This window comes from Mesoplodon densirostris, chromosome 15 (genome assembly GCF_025265405.1).
Source record: "Mesoplodon densirostris isolate mMesDen1 chromosome 15, mMesDen1 primary haplotype, whole genome shotgun sequence".
Taxonomy (NCBI): Eukaryota; Metazoa; Chordata; class Mammalia; order Artiodactyla; family Ziphiidae; genus Mesoplodon; species Mesoplodon densirostris.
The window spans coordinates 41,228,373-41,255,809 of NC_082675.1; the positions used below are offsets into that span (position 1 = coordinate 41,228,373).

General features: G+C 39.3%; 1 protein-coding gene across 5 annotated transcripts in view; it reads right to left on the reverse strand.

The window, feature by feature from the left end:
• OSBPL1A (oxysterol binding protein like 1A) overlaps positions 1-27,437 on the reverse strand; it is a 247,180-nt gene that overhangs the window by 197,156 nt on the left and 22,587 nt on the right. For all 5 annotated transcript variants that reach the window (XR_009534543.1, XM_060119253.1, XM_060119255.1 and 2 more), the window contains 3 exons: positions 9,978-10,089; positions 4,676-4,761; positions 3,023-3,167 (listed from right to left, as the gene is read on the reverse strand). Coding sequence is in view for 4 of the 5 variants with exons in the window: in XM_060119253.1 (XP_059975236.1) it covers positions 3,023-3,167; positions 4,676-4,761; positions 9,978-10,089 (343 nt within the window). In the remaining variant the exon portion in view is untranslated. The remainder of the gene's footprint in view (positions 1-3,022; positions 3,168-4,675; positions 4,762-9,977; positions 10,090-27,437) is intronic.

Here is a 27,437-nt window from a genome sequence, read left to right on the forward strand (position 1 = left end):
GTCACAATGAAATCAAGCTCTTTTTCTACTGCCTTGGTCTTCCTTAACTTCAAACATACTTAAATTCCCCGTGCCTAAAAAATCTTCCACTTGGCCATGGAGCTATCCTCTGTTCTTACATATTGCAAAGAAGCAGGTAAGTAATGCTGCCTCAGCTTCCTCATTGCCTACTCAGTCCTTAGCCCCTAACCTAGCCTTCACTCAACTACCCAGTGAAAACTGCTCTTTCAGAAAGGACCACTGGGCACTGTGTCACTGAATTCCACAGCCTTTTCTCAGTGTTTATCTTCTTCAGCCTAAGATGCTCGTAACACCAATAACATCCTACCCCTTTAGCTCTGCATTTACTCTCTTCCTTTGGCTTCCATGGAACTGGCATTTCCCTCATGTCTCCTGAGTGCTTCCCCTTCTGCATCCCCCAATTTCTCTTATAACTTATTCCAGGAAGAACCTATGTCTACCTCAGGGATACAGGGAAAGCCTCTCTGGGGAAGCCGAGTTTGAGCTAATTCTTAAGGTGAGACTAGAGCTTACCAGATGGACAAGAAGGAAAAGGGCATTCCTGGCAGAGGGAGCATAAGCAGAGTGAGGACAGCATGGTTAACTAGAGAGCCTCCAACAGCTCAGTACGTCTAGCACCGCAATGTCCAACACGGTGGACACTAACCACACATGTGGCCATTCAGTACTTGAAATGCATCTAGTTCAAGCTGAGATGTGCTGTGAAGTGTAAAACACACACCAGATTTCAAAGACTTTGTACCAAAAGAGGAATGTAAAACGTCATTGATAATTTTTGTTTCACCAATTACATGTTGACATGGTATTCTGGATATACTGCTTTAAATAAAATACATTATAAAAATTAATTTCATGTTTCTTTTTACTTTTAATATGTGGGTCCCATTGTATCTCTACAGAACAGTGCCAGTCTAGGGCGTAAGGGCCAAGTCAAAATAAGAGAGGAAGAAGCGTGAGATTCTATAGTAAATTTTCTTTCTCCTTTTACACCTGATGATGTTACTAAAGTTCAGGTCCTAATTACCTCTCACCTAAGACCATTTCAACGGCCCTACTGGTCCCTCCCTACAGTCTTGGGCCGGTCACAACCCATCCTAGATATTGTAACCATATTAATCTTTTTAAAGCACCTCATCCCTCCACTCCTCAGAGCCTCCCTGACCTTGAAATTAAGGGGCAAAACAGTCTGGCATTTTGATGCTCGCCACGACAGAAGCTAATCTGCAGTTACAGGATTCCCCAGTATTGCTCCCCTTCATACCCTTGGATGTGTCAAACTGCAGATGTTGCCTCAACTTGACTTACATTTTTCACCTTTTACTACCTTTGCTCATAATCTTCCCTCTGCCTACAACACCCTTTCCCAAAATTCAGCTTATCAATATCTTACTAGATAATAATAGTATTGTTTTATTTAAAAGGAAAAAAAACATATTGGGGGGCCTTTTGTTAGAGATACAAACTGAAGTATTTAGAGATGAATTTTTTTTTTTATCTTACTAGGACTCCAGGGTCTGTATAAAAGATGTATTCCTTCAGGAAGCTATTTCTAATTGCCCCAAACCTTCAACAAACATGCAACTCGTAGAAGGTATCAAATGCTACACATTACTCTAGGTGCTGGGTAAACTAGACAGTAAAATGTTAGCCCTCCCCTTAGGAGCTCAGTCTCACGGGAGACAGCTACATAAGTCAACAACTGCCACGGAGAACAACTGAAGCTATAAAGAGGTCAACACAGGGTCCTATGGGAACAGAGACAAGTTCTAATCCAGGCTGATGGTTGGCAGAGGGAAGCATCCTAAAATGGGATGCAGAGGGCTTCCCTGGTGGCGCAGTGGTTGAGAGTCCGCCTGCCGATGCAGGGGACACAGGTTCGTGGCCCGGTCCAGGAGGATCCCACATGCCGCGGAGCGGCTGGGCCCGTGAGCCATGGCCGCTGAGCCTGCGCTCCGCAACGGGAGAGGCCACAGCAGTGAGAGGCCCGTGGACCGCCAAAAAAAAAAAAAAAAAAAAAGCCCTAATGAGCTGTTCCTCCACTGATTACCCAACACACCTTTTACAGCTTCCCTTATGGTTATTCAGTTCTGTCTTTGATGCTTCGTGCACGTACACTCTATCCTCATTATTTGTGAATTCCACATCTGCAAACTCGCCAATTGTTAAAATGTACTTTAATCTCAAAGTCAATACTCGTGGCAATTTTTCGGTCATTCACAGACACATCCGGATGGGTAGAAACCTTGGGTCTTCTGATGTACGTATTCTCTGAAGTGGAAACGCTGGTGCTCTGCCTTCTTGTCTCAGCTCTCGTACTGTGAACAAGTGTCCTCGTCACAGTCTACCTAGTGCCACATTTTTCGCTTTTTGTTTCTGGTGATTTCACTGTTGAAACTGGCCCCCAACCACAGGGCTGAAGTGCTGTCTAGTGCTCCTAAGTGCAAGAAGCCTGTGATGTGCCTTCTGAACAGAGTATGTGTTACACGAGCTTAGTCCAGGCATGAGTTATAGTGCTCTTGGCAGTGAGCTCAGTGTTAATGAGGCAATAACGTACACTGAATAAGCTGTTTTTAAACAGAAGCACGCATAAAACAAGGCTACGTGTTGATCAGTGGATGAAAATGCTGTGACCAAAGGCTCACAGGAACTTAACTCTGTATTTCCCTTATAAGCAATGGTTCAGTATCCACTAATTCAGAGGTCACAGCAACGTTATAGAACATAACTACCACAAATAACAAGAGTCAACTGTACTTTTCTTTCCCTTGAGGGTGGAAATCAGATCTTAGGCATCATTAGTGCCTCATATGAAATAGGCATTATTAAACATTTAGGTCTTAACTGAGAAGCAAATTAATAAATTTTTTCTTTTGTGTAAATGCCCTGACTTCAAAATTAAACAGGGACCACACAGCTTAACAAAGGCTGGGTACTAAAACAAAACACTGCATTTCTTTACAGCTTCAAAATGACCAACAATGGCTTTCACCAACATGCTTACCATTTTTGTTCTTCAGATTAGGGTCTGCTCCACTTTTTAGAAGCTTTAAGGCACATTGTTTATGAGCCCGGTAAGCAGCACAATGCAAGGGTGTATTTCCTAACTGATCCGAACAGTTAACAGCAGGAGGATTCGGCCTGTTGAGCTGACAATTGAAGAAATACAATGCAGATTACATACCAAAGACAGACTTTCTTCCATGAAACCCACGATGGTACAGTATAACTGAAAATTCAGGCGGACCCTCATGCTCCAGAGCCTGATGAGTAGCAGGGCTCCTTAGCATCTCAACTGTCAGTGGCTTCTTGCTCACAAAATCAGCCAACCCACGTCACTCCCGATGCTGTCCTCAAGCTGCCACGGAATCTCAGGTCCCACGCTACCCTGACAACAGACACCACGCACTACACCAGGGCCACCCCACTCACCCCTGGACACTGGGATTCCACTAAGATTCTTTCGCCCCTACCAGTCTTGCAATTCACACTTGTGACAGCAAAATTACAAATTGGTCTACCACAGGCAGTCATTCAGAAGCGTTAAAACCGTAAATGTTAAAGGTCTACTAAATTTGTTGTTCCCAGCTGACTCCTTTAAAAAGTTCTTTTTAAAGGAGTCTCCATTTCACAAAGTTTAAAATATGTTTTAGGCACTATACTTGGAAACCAGTGAGGCCTTTTCAAACGAGCTGAAGTAACTTTAAGGCACATGGCCATGCTTCAGTCTTGAATTTAGACCACATTCAGAGTTTTGTGTTTAATGAGACTATTTTCAGGAAATGGAACCTGGAAAGTAGGTCTCCTAAGAAGAAAAAATGAAATGGGTAAGTTTTCAGTCTGTTCTAACATGATATAAATATTTCAGAAATATTGTCCCTTGTTTGTATGTTATTTTCTAGAAGTATAGCATACCTTTCAGAAATAGTTGTTCATCAAAATTAGAGAAAGGTATTCCTTTATAGGATCCTATATATTGCATGCCAATTTTAAATTGGATTAATCATGAAGAAAAAAAAAACTATCCTTACATTAAATGTTTACCAGGAAAACTAAATTCTTAACCATTAGGTTTTCAAGTACAAGTGGGGTAGTAAATCAGAAATTCAGAGAAAACCGTAATCATTTAAAATATATCCTGATTAAACTATTACCATGCTGTGTTTTCAGATATTTAAAGACTTTTGTTCTATTATTATGATCTCGAGTATTCTGGTCCCACAATTTGACTACGTTATGAACTCAACGTTAAGTAAAAAATTTCCTCAGCTTTTCTAAGCAACTTGTCTGAATTAGGCACAAGAATAATTTTGTGAAAATTGATGTTTAAGTAGCAGTTACCCTTTTTTATATATCTTGAAGGTATTCGCTTATCTGTTTCTAACTGGGGCAGTCACTTAATGTTTTCAATAATCTTTTACCTGGAGAGTGAAATACCTATATTTCTAGGGAAAAACTGTACTCCTTTGATTATGCAAAATGCTGATTTAAATGGGCCTCCTGCAGTAAAACTTGTAAAAAAGGAACTATCCCAAATTCAGTACCTATTTACTGTTCCATCCTTTCTAAAAAAATATCTTAATAAACTTCACACCTTTCTGGAAAAAAAAAAATTCCCTGCAGAGTAAAGAAATAATACATTTGGTTTTGTTTTTACCAGAGCTGTGAGTTCTGCTGTTCTGCCTTCTCTAGCTGCTGCCAGAAGTAATTCTTCAAGCTTTCTTTGTTGAGTCCTTTCTACAGCTGCAAAAGGAAAAGTACATATTATTCTACTTTTAGTCTGGATCCTATTAGCAAATTTATCACAAAGATGTATAGAGAATAAAGTGATCATGATAAAAAAAGTCACAATGTTTTGAATTGTAATTCAAATGTTGTTAGACTTTACTGTTATTCTCACTGCCTTTATTTCAGACTACAGAGTTCAACTTCCCTCAGGTTCAGATGAATTTTTGTTTTCAATTCAGAGGTCCTTAAGTACATTACTCACTACAACACCCAACACAAGGAATTATGAATTATGAATTACTTTTGCATTCTGAAATACTATTACATATGTGTCTTGGAAAGGTAGGTAAGTGGGGAGAGGTGCTCATACCTTCCAGAACCTTAGAATGCAAAAAGTAATAATAAGAAATAGCGTTGGTAGGAAGACATACAAACCATATAAATATATTTAGGTTTATATATACTTACATACTTCTACATAAGAATATTTTATTTCTTTAACAAATACTCTAGCACTTACTATGTGCCAAATACCTTTCAAAACACTTAAACAATATTAACGCATTAAATCCTCATAACTACTCTTTGAAGTGTTACTACTTTCACAATTTTATAGATGAAGAAACTGACGCAGCAGGAGGTTAAGGAACTTAACCTAAGCCACACAGCCAGGATGTGGAGGAGCTGGGACTGGACCTTCGGCAGGTGGGTTCCAGAGTCCATGCTTTTACCGTTACTCTGTGCTGCTTGTACTTGCAGGGAATGAGAGCAGTCTGATTTAAGGGACTAGAATATGTAATAAGGTCTCATTTCTGCTATGTTTGAGTTCTGTTTTGGCTTACAGAAAAGAAACAATTTCATAGAAAGGCTTAATAATAATCCCCCTTAAAATATGTGTACAATGTCCTGTGCAAAGGCTGCAAGGGAGGAACTATAAAAGGTTTCCTAGGTCTCCCCGAGAAATAATGAACATTTATTAATAGTTAGTAATTACTATGTGCTAACAGTTGTTCGAGACACTACACATGCCCTTGCATTTCAACTACAGGAAACACATAGCCTGAATACAGGAATAGCTGGAACCAGTTTAACTTTGTCTTAAGAACAGACTAACATTACTAATATACCATCATCTTCTTTTCTCACGTTTTTATTTCCACACCCACTCCCTCCCTCTCCACTTTGGAGGAAGGCTGCCATGCCTCCACACATGCTCCCAACACTGCTTTCTTTTGCTGGGATTCATGCTCTTCAGTCTTTCCTCTAAGGCCACTGGACTGTGAGCTTTGGAGAACAGTCACGTCCCCACCCTTCCCTACACACCTGTACTACTGCACGTATTACCTGGAGCTGTTAATTTATCCCTGCAGTCATTCTCGAAGTCAGGTACCTGTTCTTACTCTTCTGTGTATCCTAGGCATTTATGACAGTATCTGGCACAATGCATATTTAGCCAATAAGTATTCACTGAATAATCAAACAATGTTTAATAATGTTCGTTCTAGACTTTAAGGGTGGTAAATGTTTCTCTCTAGATTGTCGAGGCTCACAAATGAAGGAAAACTGGATTTGGAGTTGAAAACGCTGCTTGTGCTCCTGTCCTGTGTTCCTTCTGGACACTGAAAGAAGACTGCTGATCCAGCCAATAAAAACAAATATTCCAATTTGCGGACTAAAGGCTTCTAGAGTGCCCATAATGTTCTGTTTCTTGACATGGGTGCTGTTTACGTGGATGTGTTCCCCTTGTGAAAACAGCAAGCTGTGCATTAATAATGTGTACTTTTATCCATATACTTTATACCTTAATAAATGTTTTTTAAAGCAAATACTCCATCCCCAAAATAATGTCCTATAAATTTTATTTTTATTTTTTCAATACTTATTTATCTATCTATTTATTTATTTATTTTGGCTGTATCTATCTATCTATCTAACTATCTATTTACTTTGGCTGCCCTGGGTCTTAGTTGTGGCACTCAGGATCTTTGTTGAGGCATGAGAACTCTTAGTTGCAGCATGCATGTGGGATCTAGTTCCCTGACCTGGGATCAAGTCTGGGCCCCCTGCATTGAGAGTGCAGAGTTTTACCCACTGGACCACCAGGGAAGTCCCTGTCCTATAAATTTTAAATTTGATATGACTATAAACTAACTCTTTGTCTTTCTTTTCAATCAGAATCCAGAGTTAGTAGGGATCAGAGAGATCATGAAGCCTAACTCCATCCTGACAAGACACTTACATACACGCCCAGCGTAGGTTAAATAGCAGTACACTTCAAATGCAGGTGAGAACCTACCAAATGTACTTCATTAACAACAGAAAATCACCCTTTTGCAATCTCTATAGTAAAGAGTGACTCAGGCAAGAATTATCAACAAATGCTAAAATCACTGATTTAAAGTGATTTTATCCTGATTTCAGGATATTTACATGGTCTCAGTTTTTCTCCCCAGGGATTATTTATTAATTACAAAAGGGGGAAGGTAGCTTAACAGTGGACCACGGAGTGATCAGAGATAATTTCACCAGTAATGGAACAGAATGACATCATGTACCTCCTAATATGCACTGGTATAAGGCATAAAACCTTATCCTATGCCAAATACAACCTATGGCAAAATGTATATCCTGAATCTAATTATATGAGACAAGAAAAGCCCAAATTGAGGGTTATTCTACAACAGTGATATTATGATAATGATGTTAAATCTCATGAAATTGATCATTATATTGTGATTATATAAGGAAATATCCTTGTTCTTAGGAGATATATACTGAAGTACTTAGGGCTAAAGTATCATTATGTCTGCAAATTATTCCCTAATAGCGCAGCAAAAAAAAAAAAGTAAAAGTAAATAAATAACATTAAATAATATATAAAAAGGTAAACCAGATGTGGCAAAATGTTAATGACTGGTGACTAAGTGCAGATATACAAGTGTTTGTTGTACTATTCTTGAAACTTTCCCATATAGGTTGGATATTTCTCAAAATAAAAAAAAGTCAAACGATATGTAGAAGAAGGTACACTAGTCCTCTCTAGTGCCTGACAAGTAGTAATCTACCCTCTCCCAAACACTTCTAATCATGGGAAACTCACTACACCTTTCAAGGCAACCCAAGCCATTATTATAATACACTGGACCCAAAGATAAACTCCCTGGCATGCCATCAAGTGGATCATCAACTGGTCCTGGCCAGCCTCAAATAAGAATACCCCTTTTCCAATATAACAGTTCTTGAGATACTCAAACATGATTCTGTTGTGTCTACTGATATCTGTCTTTCTGGGGTGAAACATTTCCTGTCTCTATGTGCATTATCCTACGATTGGGTTTCTGGTCTACCTGTGGTCTTGGTGGGTTGTGGATGTGCTCCCTGCAGTCTGATCCATTTAATGCACTATCCACAAATGATATCACACCTGGCTAAGGTGATCTCATCAGAGCAAAATCTCTCAATTTCTACTTCTATTACCCCAGCTAGGACCATACTGTAGCTGATAAATCGTAAGTGCCCACCAAGTCAACTAAGCCCTTGTCCTCAGCACAGTTGGGTTTTGGCAGCTGTGAGGGTGGGTACTTAGAGCACGTCTTTACAGCCAGCCCCATTAAATGTCAACTTGTCAGGTGAACCCAACATCCCAGTCTGTCGGGAGAACGTCAGTTCTGGGTTCTCATCTTATTACAAGTAAAATAATAGAACAGGATCAAAGACAGTACCTAATCCTCCCAATTAGATCATAATTTATTAAAGGGCAGGGATCACATATAATATGATCAATCTCCTCAAAGTCATATAATACTGAGCCTTATAGAAGATGTTATGTGTTGACTTGTTTATTGAAAATGAGAGGGTTCATTTTAAATGCAAGAGCGAGTAGAGACGTTGATCTAAAGGGGTCTGACAAGCAGACATTATCTTGTAACTAAAGAAACAAGGGAGATTTTAGGTTTCAAGGCCAACTGGAAAGTAATAAAAAGCAAGACCGGGGCTTCCCTGGTGGCGCAGTGGTTGAGAGTCCGCCTGCCGATGCAGGGGACACGGGTTCGTGCCCCGATCCCGGAAGATCCCACATGCCGCGGCGCGGCTGGGCCCGCGAGCCATGGCCGCGGAGCCTGTGTGTCCGGAGCCTGTGCTCCGCAACGGGAGAGGCCACAGCAGTGAGAGGCCCGCGTACAGCAAAAAAAAAAAAAAAAAAGCAAGACCGTGCTTCATACATAGATAAAAATACTAATGACAAATAAATCAACACCCTTGAAGTACAAAATTATCTTGCCCTTCTCTGAACTGCAAAGGAAAGAAACAAAGGATGTGTGTGAAACTGCAACTCTAATTCAATACCTTTATTCATAAAGTAGTAATTAAGAAATATTCTCTTCTCAGGGACTTCCCTGATGGTCCAGTGGTTAAGAATCTGCCTTCCAATGCAGGGGACACAGGTTCAATCCCTGGTAGGGGAACTTAGATCCCACATGCCGCGGGGCAACTAAGCCCACGCGCTCTAGAGCCCACGTGCCACAACTAGAGAGAAGCTCGTGTGTTGCAACGAAGACCCAATGCAGCCAAATAAATTAATTAATTTTTAAAAATGTAATCTTCTCTTCTCTACTATAGAAATACTACCAAAAAATAATTACAGCCAAAGCCCTGGATATTTGGGGGATAATCCTAACAAATGAACGCTTCCCAATGTCAGCATCAAAGTATTTTTCTTTTAAACTATTTTTAGAGAAATCCCTAATATGTCTTCTTAAAGGTAATTCAATCTTTGAAGTTCATCTAACAATGAAGCTGATCCATGAAGAATTTACTGTTGGCCGCTGTACTACAATGAAGCCCTCAGGGTAATGGAGCCGGCCAGAGCTATCTTCCCCAATATCAAATGACTCCCAGTAGCTAGTTTCCCTGTCCTGCGCTTCTGTATTCCTTCATTATCATGCTTCTGCAGCCTTTCAGCCGTACTCACCTCATGTCTCTAATTTCTACTTTTAATTTTGTTGGAGATTTTATTTTTAAAACTTGCCATAATCTTATATAAAGAATTTAAAAGCTCTGTGGAAACTCTCATATAGTTTTATGTCTAATCAGTGACTTGAAAATTACATTATCTTTAGACCACAGGATTGGTGTCATCTATTTTGGCATCTCAGAAGCCATTTCTACTTCTATTCTGGACTGTGTCTGTAACGAAAATAAATGCTGTTTAGATTAAGATCCATAATATTTACCTTCAAGCATGTTTCTGATTTCTTTGTCATGAGTGACCTCCTTTGCTGTCTGTCCATTCCCATTAACAACAGTAGTATGAGCATTATATTCTAATAGAAGCATTACCAACTCCTAAAAAAGCAGAGAAATTATAGACTTTATTATATTATAGCCCTTTTTCAAATTACTAATTACTACTGAGATTCTTCTACAGTAGAAAGAATGACTAGGTAGGAATCTTTATATCACTTCAGTTCTGTCTGCATTATTGTGGTTCCCTAGTATTCACTTAAATTGACTACTACAGTTCAACTAACTGTAATAATGACTGATGACTGCCTAAACAGTTGCCAATCCACAATTAAACAGACAACTTCTATAACTGATTTTTAAAGTAAATTATTTGGTTATTTTACCAAGTTGATTCATGCAGTCAAAACTAAATATGAGTTAACAAAGCCATTATTTAAATTAGTAATTTAAATTAGATAATTAAAGCAGATAATACATTCATTTAACATTATTCCTCCAAGAAATGTTGAAAAAAATAATTTCCTCTACAGACTTAGATTTTTAAAAAATTAATTATGATGTTTATAATAAATAAGATTATTTTCTGAAGTGATATAGACTGACAGGATACAACACTACCAAAGGGATTCTTTATAATGAAGCAAATGATCTCCTGAAGTCAATATTCAACAATGGAGCATAAGCTACATCATTCATATTTACTCTAAGTGGCTAACAGCTCTTTTAGGAATTTTTGTAGTAAAAAGTGTTTAAATACATATCTAAACACAGACAGGAAGAAAACAAAATACTCATTGTCCTAGTCACTCCATGACCACTACAAACATTTTGGAGGGTTTCTTTCTGATCATTTTTCCCTTGCATAAGTTTGAGATTTTTTTTAACATAATTTTATTTATGACATAATTGCTTAAGTTATACTCCTTTTGCCTAATACATCATTTTCCAGGACGTTATAGTGTCTATAAACATACTTTTCACTGAATATTATTCTATAAAATGTACTACCACATTTTACAAATAGAAAAACTGCTAAGAAGTCTAATATTTTAATAAAGTAAATTCTTATAAAATATCTTAGCATTTCCTATCATTTTAAAGGTAACATTTTGGAAGAAGTGTTTTCATAGTTTATGTAAAGAGTTCATATTAGTAAAGAAAGTAGAACAACCCACAGAATGATAAAGTATATCTGATAAGGAAATTGTATCCAGAATATATAAAGAACAAACTTTACAATTCAACAATAAAAAGACAACCCAGTTGAAAAATGGTCAAAGATAAATATGAGCAATCAGAAAAGAAAATTAAGAAAAACAATTCCATTTACAATGGCATCAAAAAGAATAAAAGGCTTAAGAATAAACTTAACCATGGAGGTGAAAGACTTGTACACTAAAACTATGAAATATAGCTCAAAGAAATTAAAGAAGATATAAATAAGTGGGAAGACATCTAGTGATCATGAATGGGAAGACTTAATATTGTTGAGATGCGAACACTACCCAAAGCCATCTACAGATTCAATGCAATCCCTAGCAAATCCCAATGATGTTTTTTCCAGAAACAGAAAATCCTATCATAAAATTCACATGGAATCTCTAGAGATCTCAAATAGATAAAACAGTAATGAAAAAGAACAAAGTTGGAGATCTCACACTTCCAGATTTCAAAACTTACCTCAAAGCTAATCAAAGTAATCAAAACAGTGCAATAATGACATAAAGATAGACATATAGACCAATGGAATAGAAAAGAGAGCCCAGAAATAAACTCTCACATATTTGTTCAAATGATTTTCAACAAGGGTGCCAAGATCATTTGAAGGGGAAAGGACAGTCTCTTCAACAAATGGTGCTGGGAAAACTGGATATTCACATGCAAACAAATAAAGTTGGACCTGTAACACCACATACCAAAATTAACTCTGTTAGGATGAAAGACCTAATAGAAAACCTGAAACAATAAAAATCTTAGAAGAAAACATAAGAGAAAAGCTTCATGACATTAGATTTAGCAGTCATTTCTTGGAATATGACACCAAAAGCATAGGTTAAAAAAAAAGAAAGAAACTGGACTACATCAAAATTAAAAACTCTGTACAACAAAGCACTATCAGGAGAGTGAAAAGGCAATCCAGAGTGGGAAAAAATATTTGCAAATCGGGTATCTGATCTAGGATTTATATCCAGAATATGTAAATAACTCCCCAAACTCAAAAACAACACCACCACCACCAAACTATCCGATTTTAAAAATGGGCAAAGAATCTGAAAAGTCTACATACTGTATGTATGTGACATACATGTGGAACTATGTGACATTCTGGAAAAGGCAAAACTATGGAGAAAGTAGAAAGATCAGTAGTTGCCAGGGATTTGGGTGGGAGGAAGGATGAACAGATGGAGCACAAAGGATTTTTAGGGCAGTGAAAATATTCTATACGATATAATGATAGACACATATCATTAAACATTTTGTCCAAACCCGAAGAACATACAACAACAAGAGTGAATGCTAAAGTAAACTATGGACTTTGGGTGCTTATGATGTGTCAATGTAGGTTCATCACTTGCTTTAAAAAAAACAAAACAAAACGAATCACTCTGGTGGAGCATGTTGATAATGGGAGAGACCATGCATGTGTGGAGGCAGGGCATACATGGGAAATCTGTATCTTCCCCTCAATCTTGCTGTGAACCTGAAACTACGCTACAAATTTGTCTTTCAAATAAAAAAAAATTTAAATAAATGGGCAAAGGATTCAATAGACATTTTTCCAAAGAAAAATGCCCAATAAGCCTATGAACAGATGTTCAACATCACTAGTCATTATGGAAATGCAAATCAAAACCAAATGAGATACCATTTCACAACCCTTAGGATGCCTAAAATGAAGAAGACTGACAATAACAAGTGTGATGAGGATGTGGAGAAACTGAAACCTTTATGCAGTGCTAGTGGGAATGTAAAACAGTGCAGGTGCTTTGGTAATCAGTTTGGCAGCTCTGCAAAATACTAAACAGAGCAATGCCAAGTGGTGCAGCAATTCTACTCCTAGGTACATACCAAAGAGAAATGAAAACATATGTCCATGACAAAAATCTTGCACGTGAGTGTTCAAACCAGCATTATTCATAATATCCCAGAAGTGGAAACAACCTAAATGTCCATCAACTGATAGCTGGATAAATAAAATGTGGTATGTCCATACAATGGAATATTATGTGGCAATAAAAAAGAATGAAGTACTGATATATATTATAATCATGGATGAGCCTTGAAAACATTATGTTAAGTAAAAGAAGCCAGTCACAGAAAACCATGTATTATATGCTTCCATTTATATGAAATGTCTAGAATAGGTAAACCTATACAGACAGTAGATTAGTGGTTGCCAGGGCCTGGGGGGAAGGGGTAATAGGGAATGACAGCTCATGAGTACAAGATTTCTTTCTGGGATGACCCAAATGTTCTAAAGTTATGTTGATGGTTGCACAAGTCAACATACCTGAACCACTGAATTGTACATGGGTGACTCGTATAGTATGTAAACTAGATCTCAATAAAGTGCCTATACAAAGACAGTAGAGATATTCAAGTTTGGCACCACATGGCACATTCGAGTTAAGGAATGTTATTTCTCAACCTACCTCATCTAGTTGTTTTATACCATCTTTGCAACTGTACAGTGTTCTAGTAATTAATTGTCCTGATTTGAGTTTCAGGAAGGTATAAGAACTAATGTGGAACTTGACTGACATAAATCCTCAAAGGGCTGGACTACAGAAAATGGGCAGAGGGAATGGTATGCACAGAGGTAGAGAGGTACCTTTAAGAAAAGAGAATATGCCTCGATTATGTGGCAACAGGCTACGGGGGAAATAGGGCAGACTTTCAGAGTTGCTATATGCATTCTCAGGGGTTCAGATTGTCCTGAAGGGAAGGGACACCTCTTAAAGGTTCCAGAGGAATGACTATCAGACTGCAAGTTACAAAGAACACCTGTCCACCCTGTGAAGAAGATTAAGGGCAAAAGTTCTCAGAGTGTGGTCCCCAGACCTGTATCGTATGCAGTATCAGCATCACCCATGAAATTGGCAGAAATGCAAGTTCTCAAGCCCCATTCTCAGACCCAATGAATCAGAAATGCTGGGGATGGGGTCCAGCAACTTGTATGTTACGCACTTAAATACAAGCGCTCAGGCAGGAGAAATCATCAGAAGTTTTTATTCATTAAATCAGAATTAGAAAATAAAAGGCACCTGAAGAGACCAGTGGCTGGATGTCTAACTCGAGGAACATGAATGAAACACCCAAAGAGAGAGGTCACCGCTGATTTTTAGTACCTCAGTGGGTAGAAGAGGTTTTAACTTTCTTCAAAGGTCTGTTGCAGTATTATTCTTATGTTTAGAAAAAACGTTTTCAAGCCGAACTGTGCTTCTCTATGCCAAAATTAAAGACCATCCTGCCAGAACTTCCCTGGTGGCGCAGTGGTTAAGAATCCGCCTGCCAATGCAGGAGACACGGGTTCAAACCCTGGTCTGGGAAGGTCCCACATGCTGCGGGGGGAACTAAGCCCGTGTGCCACAGCTACTGAGCCTAAGCTCGAGAGCCCACAAGCCACAACTACTGAAGCCTGCGTGCTCTAGGGCCTGTGATCCACAAGAAGAGAAGCCACCTCAACGAGAAGACCACGCACTGCAACGAAGAGTAGTCCCTGCTCAACACAGCTAGAGAAAGCCCGCATGCAGCAACAAAGACCCAACGCAGCCAAATATAAATAAAAAATTATATGTAAAAAAAAAAAAGACCATCCTGCCCCCTTTAACAGTTTGTACACATACCAAAGGATTAGTTGTCATCTTCCTCTTCATCCCTCAGGATCTAAAATTCCTAATCTAGCCCTGAGAAGTCCCTGGTGCTTTTACACAAAATTCCAGCTCCAACCACTTTTCCCTCACAAGTTCTCCTTGCATCAACTGACTATGTGGTTCTCCTCTGAACTTTCTGCCAACTCTCCACATTCTTTTTTTTTTTTTTTTGCGGTATGTGGGCTTCTCACTGTTGTGGCCTCTCCCATTGCGGAGCACAGGCTCCGGACGCGCAGGCTCAGCAGCCACGGCTCACGGGCCCAGCCGCTCCGCGGCATGTGGGATCCTCCCGGACCGGGGCACAAACCCATGTCCCCTGCATCGGCAGGCGGACTCTCAACCACTGTGCCACCAGGGAAGCCCTCTCCACATTCTTATTAACTATTCACTTAACATACTTAAGCCCTTACATTGTACAAGGTCCTCCACCCGTCAGGGAAAACACTTAGGTAATGAATACTGAAGGGATCTGAGAAAGTGCTGACAAAAATCAGAGCTGAGATCAGGATACTGACTGGGACATCCCTGGACATGGTGGAATTGAGAGATTAGGGGAAAAAAAGCCATTGGGAGACAGAGCAGTCCAGGTAAAAAGCAATGAATATGTTCTCAAGCACAGACAGTAAAAAGGAGGATTTAAAGTGACAAGTACTTCAATGACCAATACAAACACTGCATAAGGAGCTTGTGTGAAGGAAGAGGAGTCCCATTTTAGAAACATGAAATTTCAGATATCTGAGTGGCAAGTAAGGAGCCAAAACATGCAGCTAAACAGAAGACCTGGACACCTAGAAAGAAGTATGAGGTCAAAATACAGATTTCCAAATAATCCCCCAGGAGAAATAATGGAGCCTTAAGAGTGGATAGGTTTCTTAGGGGGACAGTTTCAAGAGAAAAGAGGAGAATGGTTTTTAAAAAAACAAACAGAGGAACACCTACAATGAAAGGTAAGGAAAATGAACAAGCACAGATAGGAATCAGAAAAGCAGCCAAAGATGCAGCAGTAGAAACAGACTGTGTAGTGCCTCTTCCCAGAGAGATAAGCTTTGTTGGAGTGCAGCTATGGAAAATATGAAACCAGAAACCTTAAAAATAGTAAACCACTGAGGAACTTTAGGAAAACATTCAGTTAACAGGTACAGTCAGGACCTAGACTACAAAGGATCAAAATAATCAGGTGCTAAGGAAGTTGAAAAAGGAAGTGTAGACACATTTTAATAATACTTTATAAAAAATCAGAATAAGGACAAGCATCTTGCTCAGAGAAGGTCTCCTTGCCCACAAGGTCTCTTCAAGAGCAACAGGACATGGGGAATCGGGAGAGCTATCTCCAAGAAATGGTCATTCATGATGTATATGACTATATTCAAAGACTATATTCAAAGAAAAGAAAAACACAGGACCCTAAGTGGCTCAAGCTAGCATAGTCAGAATAATGTACACTCAGTATTTATTTAACCAAAATCTAGCTGTAGATTAAGAGAATGAGAAAAGTGAAGTAGTTTTAGTGGGGATTAAGGCAGGGAGAAACAAATAATCAAATGCTTATCTTCCAGAAGTAAACCAACAGAAAATCTAAAATTAAAAAAAAACCAAAAAACAAGAATCAGTGACATAAGTATATTATTTAGAAACATGAAAGTTAAAAAAAAACTGAAGTAACAGCTGAAAATAATAACGTGGTTGCCTCTAGGAAAGTGTGACTCAGAGTGGGCAGGCATGGAGCAAAGGTCATCAGTTTTTCATTATAAGTCTCAGAATATCACTTGACATCTAAAATGAAATACACATGCATGTGAGTGGACCTTGAGACTGTCATACAAAGTGAAGTAAGTCAGAAAGAGAAAAACAAATATTGTGTATTAAAGCATATATGTGGAAGCTAGAAAAATGGTACAGATGATCTTATTTGCAAAGCAGAAATAGAGACACAGACATAAAGAACAAACATATGGATACCAAGGGGGAAAGGAAACGTATGGATACCGAAGGGGATTAGGGAGAGGATGGGATGAATTGGGAGATTGGGACTGACATATATACACTATTGATACTAGGTATAAAATAGATAACTAATGAGAACATACCATATAGCACAGGGAACTCTACTCAATACTCTGTGGTGACCTAAATGGGAAGGAAATGCAAAAAAGAGGGGATATATGTATATGTATAGCTAACACAACATTGTAAAGAAACTATACTTCAATAAAAATTAATTAAAAAAAAGAAACATACATGCACAGGCACATACACAGAATTTTTTTTCAAGAAACACCTCACTAAGAAAAGTCTTAAAGATTCCTAAGATACTGCTAAATAGTAGCTGAAATATGTAAGGCAGAGACATATGTTCAACTTAACTAACACTTAAGAACTAGCAATGTCTCTGAAATTACCACAAGAAAAGCCTGTTTCATAAGTTAATTGGGACTGGGCTTCCCTGGTGGCGCAGTGGTTAAGAATCTGCCTACCAATGCAGGGGACACAGGTTCAAGCCCTGGGCCAGGAAGATCCCACATGCTGCGGAGCAACTAAGCCCATTCGCCACAACTACTGAGCCTGTGCTCTAGAGCCCGCAAGCCGCAACTACTGAAGCCCACATGCCACAACCACTGAAGCCTACACGCCTACAGCCTGTGCTCCGCAACAAGAGAAGTCACCACAGTGAGAAGCCTACGCACCATAACGAAGAGTAGCCCCTGCTTGTCACAACTAGAGAAAGCCCACGTGCAGCAACGAAGACCCAATGCAGCCAAAACTAAATCAATCAATAAATAAATTTTAAAAAATTAATTGGGACTTCCAGGTTCCACCTAGCATTTAGAAAGCTGAAAGTCACTCCCACTCTAGTAACAAGGGGAAAAAACAGGTAATCTACAGAACTATACTTTTCTTGAACCCAGAGAATTAAGATGGCAGGGCAACCAACTAGTCTGAAATCTAAGGAAATTGCTTCAAAGCAGGCATGGGCTCACCTCGAATAGGTGTGGGAATAAGATGGGACCTGCCAAACATCAATAGAATGAAAGAAAAAAATCATATAATCATCTCAACATATGCAGAAAAAGCATTTGACAAGATTCAACACTCATTCAGGATAAAAAAATCTCAACAAATCAGGTAGAGAAGGAATGTACCTCAACATAATAAAGGCCATATGACAAGCCAATGGCTAACATTATATTCAACAGTAGAAGGCTGAAAACTTTCCCTCATCACAAGGGTACCTACTCTTATCACTCCTATTCAACACAGTAGTGGCAGTCCTAGCCAAAGCAATCAGGCAAGAAAAAGAAACAAAAGTCATCAGAATCTCAAAGAATGAAGTAAAATTGTCTCTATTTGCACATGACATGATTTTATATATAGAAAACCCTAAAAAGTCCACCAAAAGCTGTAGGATCTACTCAGTGAATTCAGTAAAGTTGCAGCATACAAAATTAACACACAAAAATCAGCAGCGTATCTATACACTAACTATAAATTATCTGCAAAAGAAAGAAAACAATCCCATTTACAATACCATCAAAAACAATAAAATACTTAGGAATAAATTTAACCAAGGAAGTGAAACATCTCTACACTGAAAACAACAAGACAATTATGAAAGAAACTGAAGAGGACACAAATAAATGAAAATATATCCTGTGTTCATGAATTGGAAGAATTAATATTGTTAAAATGTCCATGCTACTCAAAACCACCTATAGATTTAATGCAATCCCTATCAAGATTCTAATGGCTTTTTTTTTTTTTTTTTTTTACAGAAGTAGAACAAATAGTCCAAAAATTTATTTGGAACCACTAAAGACCCCAAATAGCCAAAACAATCCTGAGAAAGAACAAAACAGGAGGCATCATACTTGATTTCCAGCTATGGTAATCAAAACAGTATGGTACTCACATAAAAACGGACACAGAAACAAAAGGAACAGAATCAAGAGCCCAGAAATAAACCCATGCATATATGATCAACTGATCTTTGACAAAGGGGTCACGAATACTTAATGAAAAAAAGACAATCTCTTCAATAAGTGATGCTGGGGAAATTGGGTATTCGCTCATAAAAGAATGAAACTAGACCCTTATCCTACACTGCTCACAAAAGTTAGGGTTAGGGTTAACTCAAAATGAATTAAAGATATAAATGTAAGACCTGAAACCATAAAACTCCTAGAAGAAAACATAGAAAAGCTCCTTAACATGGGTCTTGGCAACAATGTTTTGGATATGACATGTAAAGCAAATGCTACAAAAGCAAAAATCAACTGGGACTACATCATATTAAAAGCTTCTGCACAGCAAAGAAAACCATCATAAAAAAGGAAAGGCAACATAGAAAATGCAACAAAATATTTGTAAATCATATATCTGATAAGTAGCTAACATCCAAAATATATAAAGAATACAACTCAATAGCAGAAAGACAAATAATCCAATTTTAAAATGGGCAAAGGATCTGAATAGACATTCTTCCAGAGAAGATATTCAAATGGCCCAGGTACCTAAAATGGCACTCAACATCACTAATCATTAGGGAAATGCAAATCAAAACCACAATGAGATCTCACCTCACACATGTTAAAACAGCTATCACCATAAAGACAACAGACAACAAATGCTGGTGAAGATGTGGAGAAAAGGCGACACTTGATGTTGGTGGCATTGTAGACTGGTACAGCTATTATGGAAAACAGTAAAGAGGTTCCTCAAAAAAATAAAAATTGTACTACCATAGATCCAGCAATTCCACTTCTGAGTGTACAACCAAAAAGAAAGAAAGAAAAAAAAGAAACACTGACCTGAAAAGATATCTGCACCCCCATGTTCATTGCAGCATTATTTATAAAAACCAAAACATGGAAACAACCTAAGTGTCCCCTGACCAATGAATGGATAAAGAAAATATGGCGTGTTTGTGTGTGTGTGTATATATGTATACACACACACACACACACACACACACACAATGGAATACTATTCAGCCATAAAAAGAAGGAAATCCTCCCATTTTCAAAAACATGGATGGATCCCAAGGGCACTATACTAAATGAAACAAGACAGAGAAAGACAAATACCATATGATCTCACTTATATATGGAATATAAGAAAATAAAAAACCCAAGCTCATAGTAAAAGAGGTCAGATTTGTGGTTACCAAAGGCTGGAGGTTAGGGGTGGAGGAATTGGATGAAGGTGGTCAAAAGGTACAAAATTCCAGTTACAGGCACACCTCAGAGATATTGCAGGTTCAGTTCAGACCACTGCAATAAATCAAGTATTGCAGTAAAGCGAATCACATTAACTTTTTGGTTCCCCAGTGCATATAAAAGGTATGTTTACACTATATTGTAGTTTATTAAGTGTGCAATAGCATTATGTCTAAAAAATAATGTACATACCTTAATTAAAAAATACTTAATTGCGGGCCTCCCTGGTGGCGCAGTGGTTGAGAGTCCGCCTGCCGATGCAGGGGACACGGGTTCGTGCCCCGATCCCGGAGGATCCCACATGCCGCGGAGCGGCTGGGCCCGCGAGCCATGGCCGCGGAGCCTGTGTGTCCGGAGCCTGTGCTCCGCAACGGGAGAGGCCACAGCAGTGAGAGGCCCGCGTACAGCAAAAAAAAATAAATAAATAAAATAAATAAATAAATAAATAAAATACTTAATTGCTAAAATATGCTAACCATCATGAGGCTTCAGCAAGTTGTAATTTTTTGTAATAGTAACAAACACCACTGATCACAGATCACCATGACAAATATAATAATGAAAAATTTTGAAATATTACGAGAATTACCAAACTGTGAGAGAGACACAAAGTGAGCAAATGCTGTTGGAAAAATAGACTTGCTCAATGGGTTGCCACAAAACTTAAATTTGTAAAAAATGGATTATCTGAAGTGCAATATAGCAAAGCACAGTAAGGATACCTGTACTATTTACCTGTCTCTACCGTCTTATACACAATGTTTAACATTCCATAAAAAATTACCAGACACACAAAAAGCAAGAAGAGCAATCCACTGTCAAGAGACAAAGTGGTTAACAGAATGACAAAGAAATTATCAAGATGTTGGAATGATCAGATAGAGAACTTTATTATGTTAAAAGGTCTAGTGGACAAGGTAGACAACATATATGATGAGATGAAGAACTTCAGCTGAGAAGTGGAAACTATAAGAAAGAGTCAAAGAAAAATGCTAGAAATGAGGTAAAGAATGCCTTCAATGGTCTCATCAGAAGACATCAGAGCACAGCTGAGGAAAGAATCAGTAAACTTGAAGACAGGTCAATAGACATTAGCTAAACACTAAGAGAGAAAGTGGAAGGGAGTGGGGAGGCGGTCGGAAAAGGGGAAAAGGAGTGGGGAGAAGAAACAGAACTGAGCACCCATGGTTGTGGGACAGTATCAGTCTAACAAATGTATAAGTTATTCAAGAATTTATATGAAGTACTTCCTGAATCTAGCAACAAAGAATAAAAAAAGGAAAAAAAAAGATCATGAAAACAGTATCTGCTACCATTTGCGAATGTAATTTGCCCTCAGGAATGCTGTGTTCTGCTAACCATTTCCATAATTCTCTGCAGGTCAGCCTTCTTGACCTTGATCCTGATCTGAACTCACTCATTCATTACCATAATTGCAGCCACCTGGCTTCTGATGTTTAAGTGCCACCCCCAGGCCTCTACTGTTTTAGGGTCCTATGACATCCCCCATACCCCCTTTGCTATCAGTGAAGCAGGTCTGCAATGGCATTTCCAGATGGCAGCCAGCCCTAGACCTCAGAGGACATGGAAACAGTTTCTCAGTGATGTTAGGACCTTTTCCACCAGTGACTTTTCAGTGCTTTGGTAGATGATGTATCCTTTAGGCCCCACCATGGCACAAAATTATCTGGTGTGATCCATATTCAAACCAGCCTGCCTGCTTATTTAAAACCTTCAACTGTCTGCAATGGCATTTCTGGCATTTTGACACCTATAACGGGGTCCATTGCTTTGTCCATGCTGCTAGGAACTTTCCAAATACACCTCAACTTGTACCATCAAAAGAAATCAACGATGGTCAGAAGCCAAAGACAGCTGCTCCAATAAAAGCCACCATACCTTGTCCAGTTTCTGGGCCTGAGTCAATTTTGGACTTAGAACTATATATTGAAGGAGAGGCCAGATCCTGGAAGGGAAGATTCTGCAACACCAAAGCAAACGTACAGTCATGAATCTCTCAGACCACCCTCCAAGGGACCAATGACCATTTATTCACGTAGCTGTATACCAGGGAAAGGGGAAAACCCAAACATTTCACAAATTATTAAGTACAAGATGCAAGAGACTCGAAGTGTTATCTGGCCCCTCTGTTAGACAGGGGGCATGCATAGGGGTGAGATAATAAATAAAACCTGGGCCAGGTCTGGCTCACAGTGTATGCACTGGGTCCACAAACACATCCAGAGGACTCTGCCCCAGTCCTCGAATGTAAAATTGGAATAGACATGTTGGCAAACACTCACATCGCTTCCTTGGTCTATAGTATAAAACAGCCAGATGGAAGGCTTTAAATCTGCCCTCCCCCATACCCTGGCCAGGATAAATAAAAGCAATATCCCACATGCAGGGAAATGAGAGAAATTAGTGCCACCCTTAAAAACCCAAGTATGCAGGGCTGATGGTCCCTACAATACTTCCATTTAATTCACCACTCTGCCACTACAAAAACCAGAAGGAACGTGGAGGATGACAGTGGACTCCCACAAGCTCAACCAAATAGCCCCAATTCTAGCAGCTCTGCCAAATACGAAATCTTTGCTAGAGCAGGTTAATACTACTTAAGTACACAGTACACAGCAACTGATCTGGCAAATATATTCTTCTCTATCCTCATTAGGAAAAAAAAAGATGGAAAACACTTTGCAATCACATGGACAACAGTACACATTTACATTTAGTTTTGCCTCAGAGCCATTTGGGCAACCTGCAGAAATCACCCTGGTTCACCCTGGTCCAATGATGTCCTGTTAACAGAACCAGATGAGCAAGAAGAAGTGGAATGTTGAAGGCTTTAATAAGATACATATGCTCCAGAGGGTGGGCAATCTTACAATTCAGGGGCTTTGTCATGTCAGTAAATTCTCAGGGGTTCAGTGGTTTGGGTAATGCCCAGACATTGCCCCCAAAGTAAAGAACTTGCACTTCCTGAAACAGAAGGAAGCACGCCTGGATGGCTTCTTCTGGTTCGGGGGCAGCATATTCCACAACTAGGAATAATGTTCTGATCCATATGCCAGATGAGAAAGGATGCCTGAACACCAGGCTCCTTTGTCAAAGGACCAGCAGGCAAGAAGAGTCACCACTTTAGCAGAGGTAATTAAACTTGAATATCAGAAGAAAGGAGTAGTATACACAATGGGGACAAGGAGGACTACATTTCGCGTGCAGATGATGCACTTCAGTGTCTCTTGGTGTTCCCTTGTCCAATTTTGACAGTAAATGGACAAGTGTAACAACCCTGGCCTAAGAAGGGCATGATAACCAGGGGTTGAGACCTCCAGGGTTGAGGGCCTGAGTCACATCACCAAGTAAGCCCTGAAGACCAGATGTGCTAGCCAAGGGGAAGGGGAATCTAGAACAGATAGCAGAGGAGGGAGAAGATGATTCAGTTGTGGCCCCAAGGTCAACTACAGCAACAGGAGCCCCCCACGGTCAGCAGGTGCATTCCTTCTGAGAGCATCAGCTTGACTCCAGCCTCTGGCCACCCTTCCTTCCACAGGTGTGACCCCTTAGCACTTCGATAAGCCTGTTGCACACTAACCTCCATCTCGGTCTGCTTCCTCTGAAGCCCAACCTACAAGGAATAGTAATGTTTATACCTATATTTCAGGGGTGTCATGTTCCATTAAATAACACGTCAAGTTGTTTGGACAGTGCTCGACTCATAGAAGGCATTCAATATATAAGCATGAGAAATTGTATCCTAGGGAACAAGATAGATAAGCTTATGTAAACCCCAGGATTATATGTATCTTCTAGATGCCAGGTGAGAGATACATAATTCCTGAGACACAGAACACAGGAAGCATTGATTTTAGATGTATGCTCAGCCTCACTAGAAGATACTAAGTGGAAACAAAGGTCAGTACTACAATCCAATTATTTACTATACTATCCCTATTTTCAACTGATTATAGAAGATGTAAAAACTGCAGAATTTGAGCTGCATTTGAAAAATAAAGTAAGGAACAAATGCTTATTAATACAATATCTTAAAATTCTGGTATATTAATTTTTATTAAAGAACACTAGGGGTCGCTAATGGACCAAGAAAAGCCCATAGGTCCCTCATAAAGTTTTGGGAGCTGCATTTTATTTATTTGAAAGGATAAGAATTTAAAGTGCTTTGTAACAAACCACATGCCTTTTCAACTCATCATTCTATTTATTAAATCACCACCTTATCATATTTTAAATTATCTTCCTGGTAAAAGATCACATCAGAACAGGATAATTTGACTCCTTTCATGAGTACAATTAGAAATTAAACTTTTGCAAAATTCAATCATGTTTAGATACTGAGCACATACATTTTTAATGTTGCCTATGTGGCACAACCATTTGGCTTCAGCTAAATCTTATTTTCTAATACAAGCGATAAGATAGCATGTATGCTAATGTTCAAATCAAACTAAGGCCTAATTTAGCATGGTCTTATGTTCAAAGTTGAAGAAGATAGCCAGATACGCAAAGAACTGAGCATAGATTTGATTTGATCTAAGTAACTGATCTAGGTAATTACACAGATGGTAATTATGCAGTAAGACTTGTGCTCATGGAAGATACAAAAAAAATGAAATGTATAAATTCCTTGGGAGCAAGATTAATATAATCTAGTGGTGGTGAAGACACATACAACAATAAACTATGATACAGGTAGAAGATGAATGACAGTGCTTGTAATATTCCTGGGAAATCTGGAAAAGGACAGCTCCTTCCAGCTGCAGGAAGTCAGGAAAGAATTTATGGAGACAGTATTTGAGCTGCACTTTCAAGAACGGGTTGACACGGGCCATGTGAAAATAGATGGCCAAGAACTCTCCTAGGTACATAGAGAAGAATGAGAAGTGCAAGGCTATAAAGGAAAATAGCTTCAGTAGTTCACGTATGAGTCAGGCAAACTAAACTATCTGCAGCTCATTTTTGAGCCTCCCCCACACTGACCCAGAGTCAAGCATAGCAGTTAACCCACTACCTTTATTTTTTTAGTATAATGGGTATTTTTTCCTCAACTTTAGTGAGACTCCATATCTGGTCCACAAGTATCAACATATGAAGAAATAGACCCAACAGTGTGAAATGTACTAATTCAAACATGCTTAGCACACACTTACTGGGTTGATTAATAATTTATATGGGGCTTCCCTGGTGGCGCAGTGGTTGGGAGTCCGCCTGCCGATGCAGGGGACGCGGGTTTGTGCCCAGGTCTGGGAAGATCCCACATGTCGCGGAGCGGCTGGGCCCGTGAGCCATGGCTGCTGAGCCTGCGCGTCCAGAGCCTGTGCTCCGCAACAGGAGAGGCCACAACAGTGAGAGGCCCACGTACCGCAAAAAAAAATAATAATAATAATAATAATTTATATGAAAATTGGTTAAATCTAATCATTAGAATAATAAAAAGTATAAAATCATATAATAAATTCATTCTTGAACTTGTGATAAATGCACATAAATCTTCCAATTATGGGATTATAAAATAACCTTTAGGGAGTATGTTAGACTATGGTTACTAATCACAACAAACAAGAAGTACACCCTATGTCATAGTTAATTTACCAGATCATTCAAATAATCAAAAAAGTATCAGGAAAGAGGGGTGAAGCAACTTTTGACTATGGTGGCATAAAGAGATCTGTGAATTGTAATCCTGAAAAAAGAGTATAAAATTGGACAAAATTACAAAACTACTCATATCATGGTGCTGGATATCGACTAAAGACAACAAATTGAGAGGCATACTCAACAGGAACTAGAACTTCAGGTAAGAACATCAGGAGTCTTTAACCTTCCAGCCACAGGCTATGGCCACACACACCCCGACCCCTCTCTCCAAGAAGTCTGACCAAACCAGGGCTGGCAATGAAAGCCAGTAGCTTTGCCAGAGGGAAATGACTTGATTTGGAGCAAAAAAGTAGCAAATTCAGTAGGAAACAAATGGAAAAATCTACAGCACGAGGCTCCCTTTCCCATTAGAGTGTATTTGCTTTCTGTCGGGGGTATAACAAATTACCACAAACTCAGCAGCTTAAAACACAACAAATTTATTATCTGACAGTTCTGTATTTCAGAAGTCCAAAATGGGTCCCACTGGGCTAGAATCAAGGTGTTGGCAGAGCTGCTTTCCTTTCAGAAGCTCTAGAGGAGAACTCATTTCCTTGCTTTTTCTACTTTCCAGAGGCTGCCCACATTCCTTGGTCCCCTTCCTCCATTTTCCAAGCCAGAAACATTTCAGCTCTCTCTGATCATTCTCTCCTAGGCACACCTCCCTCTCATTCGGACTCTTTCTGCCTCTCTCTCGCACTTTTAAGGACCCTTGTGGTTACACTGAGGCCACCAGATAATCCAGAATAATTTTCCTCTTTTAAGGTCTGCTGATTAGCAACCTCAATTCCATCTGCAACTTTAACTCCCCCTTGTCATGTAACCTAACACAGCCACAGGTTTTGGGGACTAGGATGAGAACGTCTCTGGAGGGCCATTATTATGCCTACCACATGGGGCAAATGGCAAAACAGCCTGGAAATGAGAGACCCAAAAAAGGACAAGGTAAGTTGCCCATACATTCCTGGCTGACTGTGCAGGAGAAATAGGAGAAGGCCCTGCAGAAAGTAGAAGCAGAGGCAGAAGTGAGAAATGGCTGAACTCTGACAGTGCTCCCCAACCTACACACAGATCCATCAGCAGAGGGTAGAAGCTCTATGCTTCTGAGTATTCGGGCAAAACCTCTACCCAAATATTGGCTGACCACTAAGCTATGTAGATGCAGGGGTGAACTCTAGGAAATTTAGTCCATTTGGGGTGTCATAACAAAACCACCACAGATTGGGTGGCTTAAACATGATTTATTTCTCACATTTTCAGCGGCCTGGAAGACCAAGATCAAGGCACAACAAGATCTGGTGTCTGGTGAGAGCCTGCTTCCTGGTTCACAGATGGCCATCTTCTCACTTTGTCCTCACATGGCAGAAGGGGCACGAGAGCTCTCTGGGGTCTCCTTTATAAGGGAACTAATTTCATTCACAAAGGCTCTATCACCATGGCCTAATCACCTCCCAAAGGCCCCATCCCTAATACCATCACTTTGAGATTTGAACATATGCATTTCAGGGGGATGCAAACAGCCAGTACATAAGAGAAACTATGCTAAAACATTAAAACAATCTTTTTTTAAAAAAGAGCAGAGATATCAGTAGGCCAGACACATTCCATATTTCACAGATGAAGGCCAGACAAGTTAATAAATAATAATAACCTCAAGGGAAAAAAGTCAGAATTCAGAGTTGCTAAAATTATATTATAT